Source organism: Pteronotus mesoamericanus, unplaced genomic scaffold, assembly GCF_021234165.1.
Source record: "Pteronotus mesoamericanus isolate MK-2021 breed Mesoamerican mustached bat unplaced genomic scaffold, CSHL_Meso_final contig_221, whole genome shotgun sequence".
In the NCBI taxonomy this organism is placed as follows: Eukaryota; Metazoa; Chordata; class Mammalia; order Chiroptera; family Mormoopidae; genus Pteronotus; species Pteronotus mesoamericanus.
The window spans coordinates 18,224,913-18,239,311 of NW_026555092.1; the positions used below are offsets into that span (position 1 = coordinate 18,224,913).

At 53.8% G+C, this 14,399-nt stretch overlaps 1 protein-coding gene across 2 annotated transcripts; it reads left to right on the forward strand.

The window, feature by feature from the left end:
• Window positions 1-3,751: 3,751 nt before the first annotated feature.
• ARTN (artemin) lies at window positions 3,752-4,838 on the forward strand. 2 transcript variants are annotated; one of them, XM_054571618.1, is made up of 3 exons: window positions 3,752-3,811; window positions 4,136-4,298; window positions 4,375-4,838. In XM_054571618.1, exons 1-3 carry the CDS (start codon window positions 3,752-3,754, stop codon window positions 4,836-4,838), a joined length of 687 nt encoding a protein of 228 aa, XP_054427593.1. The 2 variants fall into 2 exon arrangements, with proteins under 2 accessions (XP_054427593.1, XP_054427594.1); XM_054571619.1 differs by having other exon boundaries at window positions 4,160-4,298.
• The last annotated feature ends 9,561 nt before the right edge of the window (window positions 4,839-14,399 follow it).

Genomic DNA, 14,399 nt, shown 5'->3' on the forward strand with positions numbered 1-14,399 from the left:
GGCCCCTCGCCTCTCACCTGCCATCCCCATCCAAGAATCCTGGCCATCCCAGGGACCACTGACTTCCCACATGTCTCCTTACTGCTGTGTCTTGTCCTCAGGCAGAAGCCTCCTCAACTGAGGGACAGACAACCCACTCCAGCGCGCACGGTATTCTGCATGACCCGCACCCCCCGGAGCTGTAGAGGGCACTGGCTGCACGCCTGCAAGCCACAGCCATGGCTGATGCAGCCCCAGGGACGCTACCCCAGCTGGGCAGCCAGTTGTGGGAGGCAGTGGACAGTGCTCACCCCTTGCCCTCCTGCTGCACAGGGGTCCCTCGAGCCTGCAGAGAGCCCCCCTGCAGCCTGGGTCTCCGCCCGTGCACAGAAACTGCTCTCCCAGACCCCGTGGTTCTCAGCCCTGGGCGTACACCAGAGCCACCTGTGCAGATCTGGGAACCAGCACATTAGAACCAAGATTCTGATTCAGGTCTGGGGTGGGGCCCGAATGTGGGTGGTTTTAAAAGGTCCACAGGTGGCTCTAATGCACAGCCAGGATGTGGCCGGTCCTCACACGTCCCCTGAGCGCTTGCATTTCCACCCACGATGTCCAGCTGTCAGTTGCCATCTCCAGCCCAGCTCCCTCCGCTTTACTCCAGGCTTCACATTCAGCTGCATCCTGGCCTTTTCCACTGGAATAATCCACAGGTCCTCCCCGCTCAACACGCCCACCGCTGAACTCGGCAGCCCCTGCCCCTCCCCCAGGGAGCTCTCTCGGCCAGAATACAACCCCTCCACCTGGTCACCCAGGCCAGAGGCACACTACTGTCCGCCCTCCCTCCTTACACCGTCCAGTCAGACAGCAGCGGAGCCCTGAAGAAGCTGTGGTCCTGAAAGGGGCCGCGAGTGAACCGTCCCCCCACCTCCCCACCACTGTCCTCCCCACTGCACTCCCCCAGCAGCTTCCTCACATCCTCGCCTTTCATCTCCAAACTCTCCTCCCCACTGCAGCCAGTCAGTCAGAGAAACGCACGTCTGACACACCATTCTCCCACCTGAAACGCTGGTCCCCAGTGTCAGTAAGACAAAGTTCAGACTTCCTGGTATGATACAGCATCGGGCCTTTCTGTACCTCTATCCATGTTACTCACCAACCTCCACCTCACCTGCCAAATTGCCATAATTAGGCTTCCAAAATACTACCCTCCAGCTCCTACTCAAGCAAGGGCACAATGTCCCTCCTCAGTGACCCGCTTTCCCCCGGCCACACACTTCAGCCCTGGGCTCCCACTCCTGCAAGCACTACCCTTGCGTGTGGGTGAGCAGCGGTGTTCACAGGTGTGTCTCTACTCCAAGCCTCACGTGGCGAGGGAGGGGGGTGGCATGGCCGCTGGAGCAGGGTCAGACCTTGAAAGCCCCAGCGTAGTGCCTGGCCCACCCAACGAGTTCGATGGGTCTGTTGCAAGAAGAAACCAGCGGTGGACCAGACAGCAGAGAGTAGTCACTGCTGGGCAGCCAGCCAGGACCCCAGAGATGGCGCAAACCAGAGGGCAGGTGGCCCAAGGCAGGGACCGGCCTGTCCCCTCCCTCTCCCGCCCTCAGCCCTGCCTCCCAACTCCCTACTTCATGTGTCTACACACTGAACGACCACTTTCCTCGCCTCTCCGCCGCCCCGTTTCTTCATGCTGTGTCCTGGGTTCTCCAAGTTCCCAGCGTCCTCCCCTTCATCTTAGGGGACTTTGCCAAACTGGGGGGGGACTGGATCCCAACAGGCGGAGCAACCGACCAGGTGAGCCCCGAAAGGTGGGGCGGGGCGGGGGCGCTCGGGCCCCACCCCGGGATCCGGTGACGCCGGGGCTGGAATTTGACACCGGACGGCGGCAGGCATGAGGCTGCTGAGGGATGGAGTTGGGCCCGGCCCCCAGACACGGCCCACGGGCTCCGCCAGCAGCAGGTCCCTCGGGCCCAAGCCCTTGCTGCATCCAGACCCAGAGCCCTGCACCCGAGGTAAGCCGACCTGTTGGCCCACCCCTCTTCCCGGCCCTGGGGCTAGGGGGAGCGGGCAGGAGAGTCCCCCACCACTCTCTCATATCCTCCCTCTCCTGGGCTTGCTGCGCTGCTCTCCGCCCCTCCCAGCCCCCTCTGTCCCTCTGGTCGCCTGTCGGACTGTGCTAGCCCTGCCGGCCCACTGTAATGTGAGGCTCCTGCTGCTGCTACAGGGCACAGACCGGCTGCCAAGGCCACACTTTTGGCTAAAAGAAGCACTGCCAGGTGCACAGCCCTGGGCATGAGCCTTGTGAGCTGCGGGGAAAAGTCCAGAGCTGGCCCCAAGGAAGGTGCCTAGAAGAACACTGCAGGATCCCTGTGGTGAGTATCTGGCTGGCAGATGGGGGGGCAAGGACTAGAGGACCAAGTGGCCCCAGACCACCAGGAGCCTAGCTGCCCTCAAGAGACCCGCTCCTGGGGACCCCCTAGCACAGCGGTTCCTGAAGGCTGCCTTGCCTGGCTTTCCCGCCATCAGTGAGAACAGTCCCTGGCCTGGCCCCTCAGTGCTCCTATTTATTAGCTGAGCACAGCTGGACCTGAGATGGACCGCGCCGGGGAGGCCTGCAGGGTCTGACCCATAAGTGTGCAAACATTCTGTGTGCTGGGGGCTGGGGGTGCAGGCAACAGTTGGGACCCAAGAGCAGACTAGCTAGTGAGGAGGGCTCATGAGCTCTCTGGGGCCCCAAAGGGCGTTTGGGAATGCCAGCCAGTGTGGGCTCACAAAATCTGGTGCGGCTCAGAAAGGCTGGCTGGGCTCAGGAAGGATGGCTCTTAGGGGAACGTCTTGGAGCAGGGCCAGGCTGTCGGATGCACAGGAAGGTGGAAGGGGAACAGACCTGGACCAGCTCTCAGACCGGCTCAGCTCTCAGACCAGGCTGGTGTGGAGGCTTGGCTGGCCCTCCTGGAAGCTGTTCAGGCCTGAGTCTGGCTGAGGGTGGGGAAAAGCCCACCCCTCCTTTGAGTCTGCATGCTTGGCAGATGCTGCCCCCTGGTGGCCAAAGGGAGCCATGGCCCCGGGCCCCATGTTCTCGAGGGCCCATCAGGTCCCACCATCGGCTGGCTCTTCAGAGATATCTGTGATCAGAAGAGAGAACTCAGGTGGCTCTGGGCCCAAAGACCACAGAGGAGCAAGGCTCAGCAGCATCGGGTGGGCAGCACAGGCTGAAGCCTGGACCTCACTACCACCAGATACCTTGGGTCAACCAGCAAGCACCCAGCTCTTATTCAGGCCCCAGCTTCCTCCAGGGTGGCATGGAGAGAAAGCTGTGGGGCCAAGGGGCTCCAGCTACGCGCTTCTACAGCTCGTCCTGGCAGCTCCAGCCCTGCAGCACAAAGCAGGAAGATTCTGAAAGGGGAGACCGTTTCCAAATACCCACTTCCCCCCAGCTGTGTGGGTCTAGCCTTGTGACCTTAGGCAATCGCTGAGCTTCTCTGAGCCTTGTTCACTCATGTGGAAAATGGGGATGATACCGCTTACCTCGTGGAGTTGTACGCACGGAGAGGGAGAACAGGTGCACAGCGCCACGCATCGTTCACTTCCTGATGCAGCTACTTCTCCTGGGTTGAGTCTGCCTATCCAAACCCTTGTCCCTCACCTGGAGAAACTGAAGGGGAGGGAGGACCTTCTCCAAGGATAACTCATCTCTCAATGTTCCAAGCTGCCTCAAGAATAGGGTGGGGTAACAGGTCAACTGGGCTGATGGGAGATCCTGGTATTGACAGAGATGGAGCCTGGACGTGGAGGCCCTTCTGTGCTGCCCCGCTGGCCCCTGCCTCGGCGGCAGGTGAGTGGTTCTCCCAGTGACTCCCACCTGGTACTGAGGAACAGTGGCTTGACTGGGGAGGGAGAGCAGGGTTTGCCCTGGGTAGGTGTCAGAAGTGAAAAGGCAAAAGGTCAGGGAGGGACCAGGAGTATGGAGGAAGGTCAATGCCCTCAGGTGATTTCTCCTCTTGGCTCCCTTAGGCAGCAGACCCATTATCTGCAACCTAAACCCTTCCTGAGTTCCCCTACCCGGCCGGAAGCCCATCCGCTCTGGTCTCTGCTGCCCCAGCCCTTCCCTGGGCTCCCTCCACCCTGAGCCCACCAGGATAGCCTCTTCCTCCCTGAGGCTCCACTTTGTCTCTCTGCGCAGCCTGCCCTGTGGCCGACCCTGGCTGCTCTGCTTCTGCTGAGCAGTGTCGCTGAGGCCTCTCTGGGCCTCGCACCCCGCAGCCCCACCACCCGTGAAGGTCCCGCACCAGCCCCGGCGCCCCCCGTCGGCCACCTGCCAGGTAGGTGAGAGGGCAAGGGGACTGGGTATCAGCGAGGCTGGCCCGGGACCCAGCGCCTGACTCCGTCTCATTCTAGGTGGCCGCCCGTTCCGTTCCTGCAGCGGAAGAGCCCGGCGGCCGGCCCCCCAACCTCCCCGGCCCGCGCCCCCTCCGTCCGCACCCTCGCCAGCTCCTTCCCGCGGGGGCCGCGCAGCGCGGGCTTGGGGCCGAGGCGGCAGTCCGCGGGCGGTGGGGGCGCGGGGCTGCCGCCTGCGCTCGCAGTTGGTGCCTGTGCGAGCCCTCGGCCTGGGCCACAGCTCTGATGAGCTAGTGCATTTCCGCTTCTGCAGCGGCTCTTGCCGCCGGGAGCGCTCCGCGCACGACCTCAGCCTGGCCAGGCTGCTGGGCGCTGGGGCCTTACAGCCGCTCCCGGGCTCGCAGCCGGTCAGCCAGCCCTGCTGCCGACCGACGCGCTACGAGGCTGTCTCCTTCATGGATGTCAACAGCACCTGGAGGACTGTGGACCGGCTCTCAGCCACTGCCTGCGGCTGCCTGGGCTGAAAACTCTCTCCAAGGATTTGCAGGTGGCACCCTTACTCAGGAATCTTCCTGCCTGGAAGGGGCCTGGGGCCTCAGCCAGAGGTGGACATCACAGGCCTCAGCGGAGCAAGTGATGGGCATCAGCCCTGGAAAGATGGAGGGATGACTGACCGCAGTCCTCGCCCTGCGAGTCCCGGCCCTGCAGACCCCAGTGTCCTGGCTATGGAGACCTTAGGACCCATCTCACAGACTCTGGCACTGACCAGGCCACAGACCCAGGACTCCTCCTGGACAACCCAGCAGTGGCTCCGGTGTCAGCCTCAGCCCAGGTCCTAGGGGACAGAATTGGAGCAGAAACACTGCAGTCACATTGCTGAAGCGAGCGGGCCCGGTCCTCACTCCTGGGAACTGGACCCCTATTTATTATTTCTAAGTTATTTATTTACTTCTGTGGTTTGTCAGATCCTTTCCTGGGCAGCAGGGGCTGGATGGGAAGAGCCGGCTGGCTGGCGATCATGCCCTGACCACCCCACTCACTGCTGCAGGCTGACTCAGCAATCACAGGCCTGGCAGGGATCTCCAACTGCTTCCTCCACCCAGCAGCTCAGGGACACTGGGTCGGGGAGGGGGGCACGGAACACAGAGCAGGTGGCAAAGGTGTGTTCACCAGTCCTGGCAGGCCAGCTTACAACCCCCTGCACAGTCTCCAGCACTTGGAGCTTGGGGTTACTGGTGGGGAAAGCCCTGCCTTTGTGACCTTGGGCATCCTGGGGGCTTTGCTTAATGGGCAAAAAGCACATACTGCTCCACTCCAGTCATTGATCAGTGCTTTGCCCTCAGGGCACCCTGACAGTTGTATTCACTGCCTCTGCTTGCAGATGGTCCAGCACGGGGAGCTCACTACCCACATAGCATGAAGCAGCTCAGGACAAGAGGGCATCTGAAAAGGCCAGTGGGAGGCTGGCTCGGGGGTAGGGGGTGGGGATGAAGCACAGAGCATCAAAGAGCTAAGAAGGAAGGGAAAGACTGAGGGTCCCAAGAGGAACCTACCTCTTGGGTGATGAGCTCGAGTATTCATTTGTGCATTCAACAAATATTAAGTATCTCTTACATGTCAGGCACTGGGCAGGCATCAGGGATACAGAAGTGAAAGGGGCATGATCTCTGCCCTTAACGTTAAACTTGGAGAAACAGACATTAAATAACTACATAAATAATTATTTAAATTCAATTTGGCAAATAGTAAGAAAAAGGACAAGAAGCTAAGAGTTACACACAGTCCTCTGGAAGGAAGGAGAGGCTAGTGCTGTCCCTGGCCTTGCACACTGTCCCTGACTCACCTCCCAAAAGGCAATGCAATCTCTGAGCTTTTCTGCAGGTACCGTGGAACCTTCTTTCCTGGGTCCTATGAATTGGTCCTATATAATTTTCTTCTGCGGCAATAAGACAGGAGTGTATGGAAAGAATGCCGAGTCAGAGGAACCATGGGACATCCAGAGGTTCTCAGGAGGCCGTGAGACATGCTGGCCTGGAGCCGAGGAGGGCAGTTTGGGCTGGAGATGGAGTTGGGCATGGAGGCCGTAGCTGCAGCCAGGGTGCACGAGAGCACCATGAGGGTGAGGCGGGATCAGGGCGGGACGCTTCAGGCCTTTGAGGCTGCTGACCAAAATCCCTTCCAAACCGCCGAAGTGCCTGCCTGCTTTGGCACCCACGCCCCTTTTGCCCAGGCCGGAATGCAGAGCTGGCAAGAGTTCTCAGAGGGCAGTGCTCGTTCTGGGTCAAGGAAGATAACCAAACCTGTGCTTCTACTCTTCTGTGTTCACTGCCTCATTTCTAGGTGCTCCCAAAACTTTGGTGCTCTCCTCCTGCCCTCAAGCACCCCCTTGGCTCCGCTCTCCGCCTCCAAGCTGATTCAGGATCCTCAGTCTCCAATCATCCCCACCCCCACCAAAGGAAACGGTGCCAGGGCCGTACAGTTTGCACACACCTCATAAAGGCCTGGGCCCTGGCCCTGGCTGAGGGTAAAATGGGACAGCCTGTTCATTCCAGGGTCACTGGGGCCAGGGAGCCCCTGCTGGAAAGACTTAATAGCTTGGCATAGTTCCCACACCCTTCTTCTGGCCCCACCCCTCAGTGGCCATTTCTGCTCTCGGAGCCTCTTTTTTTTTTTTTTCCCTTATTTAAGATTTTATTTATTTTTAGAGAGAGGGCAAGGGAGGGAGAAAGGGAGAGAAACATCAATGTGTGGTTGCCTTTCAAGCACCGCCAAGTAGGGACCTGGTCCGCAACCCAGGCACATGCCCTGACTGCAAATCGAACTGGTGACCCTTTGGTTCGCAGTCCGGCACTCAGTCCGCTGAGCCACACCAGCCAGAGCCAAAGCCTCTTAAGGAGACGGAGTGAAGCCATCTCTGACGATCATCTTGCTCACAGCAAGAGAGGCAGGTTGGAACTCCACCCAAAGGTTCTAGCTCTCAACACCCCCCAAATTGCCAGCCTTTGAGGGAGTAGGTCCCGCCAACTCAATGCTGCCTTCTAGGGTCCAGGGAGATTGTGCCCAACATCTCACAAAGTCCCAGAGGAAATGGCAACTTCTCCAAGAGGAACATTCTCACAAGAACTAGTCTCAGTTTGCAGCTTACAACAACCCAAATCCCTCTTTTAAAATAATAATAATAATAATAATGCCATTTTCCCCAAAGGAAACAGGAACTGCACCTCTCTGCCTACAACTTAGCAGCGGTCACCTGGCACATGACCTCACCAGGTAGAGCACTTTCACCCCTGGGGGTCACAGGTGGCTCCAGTGCCTGCATTTTCAACTGTAGTCTTTGTCGCACATTTACAAACCGACATTTCCCGTTTGAGTGCTCTTCCCAGAACAATGGTCTGGTCTCCTCCAAAGGGGTATCAAATCACCACCTTTTGTCAGACGGAACACTACAGGTGGCTTTGAAAGGACGATTTCTCTCCTTCAGGAAGCACCCAAAACTTTCCTGTAGATTTGTTTCATCCAAGAATCAAGGCACGGGGTTCTAAGTGCTCCCCCTACCCTTGCCAATTGCTTTCCTCTTCTCTTGTCCAGGGATTTCCATATTTCCCTTGGCTGGAGACCCATGTTATAGATGGTTTGTGGACAGGCAAACTGAGGTCCCATCTTGAAAAGGATAAGATGAGTAGAAAGCCGAGAGATCAGAGAAGAGATCTAGGAGAATTGTGCCATATGAGATCATCTTTCTGTTCACAGGAGTACTTCTCAACCTGTTTTGAGTTGTAGACTCCTTAGAGAATATGATGAAAGCCAAGGTTCCTCTGCCATCCCCCACAAAAAAAACATGCTTGAAAACCACTGATGTGTAAATCTGGTAAACAATTTTAGGGGATTCACAGATGCTAAAGCTCATTCAGATTTCTTAGGAGTCCATGACCCTTGAGGTATCATGCCCTGTTCTAGATGTTATTATTAGAGTCCTCCTGTAGCTAGACGAATTCCTCTAGCTGTTCTCAGGACTCCATATCAGGGCTCTCCGTCTCAATTATTTACAAGCCTCCCCGTTCTTCAACCTTTTTTTAAAAAATTGATTACCTCCTTTCCCTCTGCATTTAAACTTGATCAAATATATCACAGTATTAAACAAAACTGACACTGTGAATATATATATACACACATATGTATATATATATTTGCTTCCACTGTGAATACGTATGTGCATGTGTGTGTATTTGCTTCCACTTCTCCTTCCCTAAAAAAGCTCTTGCTGAGGTCGCCAGTGACATCATCATTACTAAACCCAAAGGCTACTCTCAGCCCTGTCCTTTGAACTCTCAGAAGCACTAAAATTTGTCATCCTTCCTTGACAACCTGTTTTGCAATTACTATCTTGACCCCATACTCTTGCGTTTGCTCGCATCCCTTCAGCTGTTCATTTTCAGACTATTCTTGGGCTTCTTTTCCCCTCTGCCTCTCAACTGTTCCTCGGGGCTTTGATATAGGCCGTCTTCCTTTCCCATTCTACTCTCCCGGAGCAACATTATGGACTCCCATGGTTTCAGTTACCACTTCCACGCTGATGATGGTCACGTTGTATCTCTAGCCTGAACCTTTATCCTGAGCTCCAAGCCTGTATTTCGAATACTTCTGTCTGAATAGCCTCCAAAACCTCAAACTTCACATACCTATCCTGGAAGTCGTCTGTTCGCTCCGTCACATCCACTCTCCACGCTTCTCTACCTTGCTCTGAGCCTCACATCAAAGACCTTCCCTGCTCTCCAGCACCCAAACCTCTTCCAGTGCCCCCCTGTGTGAATGGCACCAACCTCCATCCGGTGGCACAAGCCAGACACCTGAGCAACATCCTAGACTCCTTGAGCTCAGTCACTTCCCTTATCTATTGGTCTTCAGAGCTTCAGATTTTTCAAGTCCATCCGCTAGTCTGTTGCAGCCTTTATGTTTGGGGGAATGGCTTATTGCTCATCCTCCTAACTGGTCTCTTTGTCTCTAGTCTCAACTCCCTCCAGCCATTCCCAACCCTGCAGCCAGAGAAGTCGCTATTCTCTTAACGTCAACTGAGCACTAACTGTAATGCATTGCGCTAGTCACGGGAATTCAGAGCTCAGCCAGAAACATGATCCACCATTAAGGAGACCACAGTTGGAAGTGGAGGTGGGGGAAGGGTGCCAGGTTTAGCAAAGAAAAATACAGGACATCTAGTTAAACTTGAATTGCAGATCAACAATACTTACCTGTTTTAGTAAGTGTGCCTCATGCAATAATGAAGTGGTACTCGAGCTTAACTGGGTGTCCTGCGTTTTGTCTGGCAACCCTAGGTGGGGGTAAACAAGTAAACAAAAAAGGCAATTAGCTATCATAAGACCCCCAATGGAAGTGTGAGTGGGAAATAGTTATGTATGTCAGGGTGGGGGAGGATTCTACACTCACAGGGAGAGGGATCAATTCTTCCTGAATGGAAGGGAAGAGCCACAAAAGTGTTCATGGAGTAGGTGGCACTTGAACCAAGCCTTGAAAAAATGAAATATTTGCACAAGGTGGATGAGGGGCATTGGATCTGCACTGGTTTCCCTTTGTCACCTTTATCGCCTTTCAGCTCTAAATTCACCCTCTTCACTAACCACACACTGTCTACCCAGGTCTGGGTCTCCGCCTTGGGCAGGGATAGTGGGTGAGGGCCTCTTCCCCGGGCTCAGCATTTCAGCCCTGGGACTCTGCTACTCCTAAATCCTTTACAGTTCTCTTCACTTCTTACCAGCTAAATCCTCTTTACTTCAATCCCCTGTGATAGTTCCGAATTTTGATATTAAACTGTCCCTGTGTGCTTACTGTGTGGTTTCTCCTGGTCGGTCCCAGCCTGACAGAGCCTTCTCAGTAGACACAGTAGGGATTGGCTAGGGGTGTGTTTCAGATGGAGCTCTGGCTGCTGTGCCTAATTTGGGCTGGAAGGGGCAAGGCAGTGGACACCAGCTAGGGCCGCTGCAATTAGAACAGTTCAGGCAACAGAGGCTCACCTTGATCTAGAGCAGACGCAACGGGTAAGGGCAGAAGAGATGTGAGACATAGTAAACAGCACTTGGTGATGAACTGGTTGTGAGGACTTGATGACAGGGAGAGTTTCCAAGGCTCTGGCTTGGGTGACTGGTAAGGAACATAGGGGATGCAGTATTTTCAGCATGTGATGGGAGTAAAGTGTGGGGGAGATCACAAGGAAAAAGTCCAGCCATTGTTAATATAACGAGAATGGTTTGTGCGACATCAATGTAACCTAGCAGCCAAGTGGAGTGGACTAGAATGTGCATGCGTGAACAATGACAACTGTACTGTTCTAATCAATGGGGGCGGTGGACACTGTTGACTGGGCGTGTGTCCTGTGTGGCCGTCATATTCAAAATGACAGAGTAAGTAGAGCAATGAATCTGCATCAAATTTTGCATTAAGCTTGAACATTCCTCTGCAGAGACTATCCAGATGATTCAGAAGCCTTTCGGGGATGATGCAATGAGTGCAGCTGAAAAAAAGTGTCACACAAATGCTTCAGAGATGGTCGAGAATCTGTTGAAAGTGATCCACATTCCGGAAGGCCTGCAACAAGCAGAACCCCTGAGAATGTTGAACATGTACGGGCTGCGACCAACAAAGATCCGTGACAGTGCGAGAATGCGAAGCTGATCTGGGGATTCCAAAAACTATTGTGTCGAAGATTTTGACACAGAATCGTGAGACCATTGATGAGATATAGGGAAGCATGACAGGGTAGCTGATGGCGATTCCAACAAAGGATTTTGGAGAGTGTTTTGAACAGTGGAAGAGACTCGGGGAGAACTGTGTGAGGTCCCAAGGTGCCTACTTTGAAGGGGACTGAGGCATCATTGTTCTATGTACAATGTTTCTTGTATCTTATACCTTCTTCAATAAATGTCTCTATTTTTCATATTACATGGCTGGATGCCTTCTGGACAAACCTTGTACATTTCAATTGGAGGTGCTTCTGAAACCTACAGAGGACAAAGAAACTGGTGGCAGCTGAATATGAGGAACGCAGAACAGTCTGGGCAAGAGAGACCTGGGCATCACAGCACAAAGCCAAAGGAGTGGTGAGCCATTGTGGAATAAGAGGAGAAGCAGAGAAGGAGGCTTAGGGGACCAACATTTAAGGAACAGGGAGAGGAAGAGGGCAAGCCTGCGAAGGAGACCACAGGGAGTGGTCAGAGTAGCAGGAAAAAACAAAACAGCACGGGGGAGAGAGTGGCCACCAGGGCCAAATGTGGCAGAAATATCAAGTCACATAAGGACTGAAACTGCCCATTGAATTTTCTTGCAACATGGTGGCCTATAGACTCAGGCTAACCCTTCTTGCTGAAACCAACTAGAAATACTAGACAAAATACATAGTCTTCAAAATAAATGCATCCTTGAGCTGGCAAAGACCTAAGAAATATTTAGGCCAAAAAAATAAGTGAGAGCAGGAAGCTACAAAGAAAAGCTTAGGAGTTGTTTTTCACCTTGCGGGCATTGGTGTCACCTGGTGAACCTGAGCATTGCATTGTGAGGGCTACTGAGCTGGTGGTAGGGAGGCTATTCAGAAACTTCCCCAGGAGGCCAGGACCCCAAAGGCTATGCCCACACTTAAGGATGAACTGGAATAAACCTGCTGTTCCCCTACCCAATCTCTTTTCCTCAAACCAGAGGACACCAGAGAAAATTGCCTGCATTTCACGTAGGCGCTAAGTGGAAGGAGGGAAACCTCCCCTGAGAACGTTTAACTGCAAGCAGCTGTTATTTGTAGACCAAATTCACACTATTTTGGAAGGCTGAAAAACTTCAAACTAAGAAGTTAATTTGTCATGGATACAGGTTGCTAGTGGTTCCAGGTGACTAACAGAAGCCTCTGTCCTTCTCTCCTGAATCTGAGGACCCATCCCAGGGATGTCACAGGTTCTGGCCCCTATATATCCTCCTCTTGTCCCTCAGAGGAGAAAAGAACCTGTCTAACTAGCTCCCAGTCATTCCCCACTTGGCTCTAAGTCATCCTGAATTGCTATCCACATCTTGGATGTCCCTTTTGGTCTGGCACTCAAAAATGTTCCCAATCTCCCCAGGCCTATTTCAATCCATCTGTCCTAGGCAGTGTTTGTGAAACATGTTCTAGAACCATTGTTGGTGAGACTTGGCTTCTTCCTCTACCAAGGAAACTCCCAGTGGTGAAAAGAAGCCCTGGATTAGCATCAGGAAGAAAACTCACATTCACCAAGTTGTAGCCCCAGGGCCCACGCTATTCATATACTATCTCAGTTTGTCCATCACTGGAGGAATTACTGCTCTCATTTTTTAAAAAGATTTTTTAAAATTTATTTTTAGAGAGAAGGGAAAGGAGCGAGAGAAATATCGATGTGCGAGAGATACGTTGATGAGTTGCCTCTTGAACACCCCCAACTGGGGACCTGACCTACAACCCAGGTATGTGCCCTGACTGGGAATTGAACTTGTGACCTTTCAGTTCGCAGGCCGGCACCCAATCCACTGAGCTACACCTGCTAGGACTGTTCTCATTTTTTAAAAAGTGAGTTTCAGGAGTCAGTCTTAAGGCTAGAAAGAGGCAAAGATGGATTTTTGAACACAGACTCAAGTCTCTTAACACTTCCCCTCTCCCCTGACATTCCACAGTGAAATTTCCAGTCAGCATTGGAGCCAGGGCACTTCACAGCCCTAGGCACAGCCCTAGAACCAGCCACTCTACTTTGGCTTCCTGTTTCCTCCTTCCAAACCTCCCCTGCCTCTACTCTTTCCTTCCTCAATTTATCATACATATTACAGGCAGACTTTTCTAAAATGCAAATCCAGTCATCAGTGCTCACTGGAAATCCCATCATGGTTTCATATTGCACTTAGTATAAAGTCTAGACTCTTCAAGAGTCTGCTGATCCCAACTTGTCTTTCCAACCTCACCTGTTACTCATCCCCTCCTCCTTCCTCACCCCACCTATATCCCCTTAGGCTGAACACAAATGACTAGCTATACTTCAAACACTTTATTAATAAAGATTTGTTGAGTGACTGGATTCCCACTGGACTTCCCTTACCAGCTAATCGATCATCCTCCCCCCTACCCCCTCCCTCCTTTCCTTCCTTCCTGTCTCTCCATTCTTCAAGATTTTCCTCCTCGGGGAAGCCTTCATCTGCCTTCTCAGGCCTCCGCGGCTATTGCCAATGCCATTTTCGGCCACTGAACACAGGTGTACAGGTCCCCCATCACTGCCCCAGCCCCGGCCCGCTGTAGTAGCTGGCAAGAGTTAATACAAGTGGTAAGGGGAAGGGACTGCTGGGGTCTGCCGCTATCATATCTGTGGCTGATCTCTGTTACCCTACCTGAGTGTCCAGGGACAAGATAAACTCAACTTTCCCAAACCTATTTCCTCGTCTGAAAACGATGAATAAAATCTCCACCTTAGAGTTGTTGAGAATTGTTGCGTAAGATATGCAAAACAGTGTTCGTAGCACTTAGGTGTGAGCTAGTCTTATTCTAATTACACATAAAGTTGCTTCCAAAAACCTTCTGAAATTCTCCGAGCACTGTCCATGGTATGTGGTTTCCTGGTTGCTCATTGGGTGGTTCCGAGAGCCGTCCTTTCTTATTCCTGGGGCGCGCCAAGCCCCCTTTCTTCTCAAAGTGGTGCTGACGCCTTACACTGCCCCTTTCCTGGGACCCAGGATGCAGGCGAAGCGGAGCACCAATGTGACCTGTCCTCCACCCACCTCCACACACACACACACACACACACACGCACACGCACACGCACACGCACACACACACACACACACACTCCCCTCCTCCCTTTTCCTCCAGCCTGGGGCTCCCACCTCCATCCACCCGCCCCTTGGGAGTCACACATTCCCAGGGAGCTGCTCTGCAGCTCCCCTGCCGGTTTAACTGGCACTGCCTTTCGGCCCCAATGAGCCTGGGGCTCGCGGGGCTCCACAAGTCCTCAAGCCCACGTGCTCCCGTCCTCCGCCGCGAGGCACCGCCCTCCCAGTAGGCGCAATACGGACTACATTTCCCAGGGTGCCCAGCG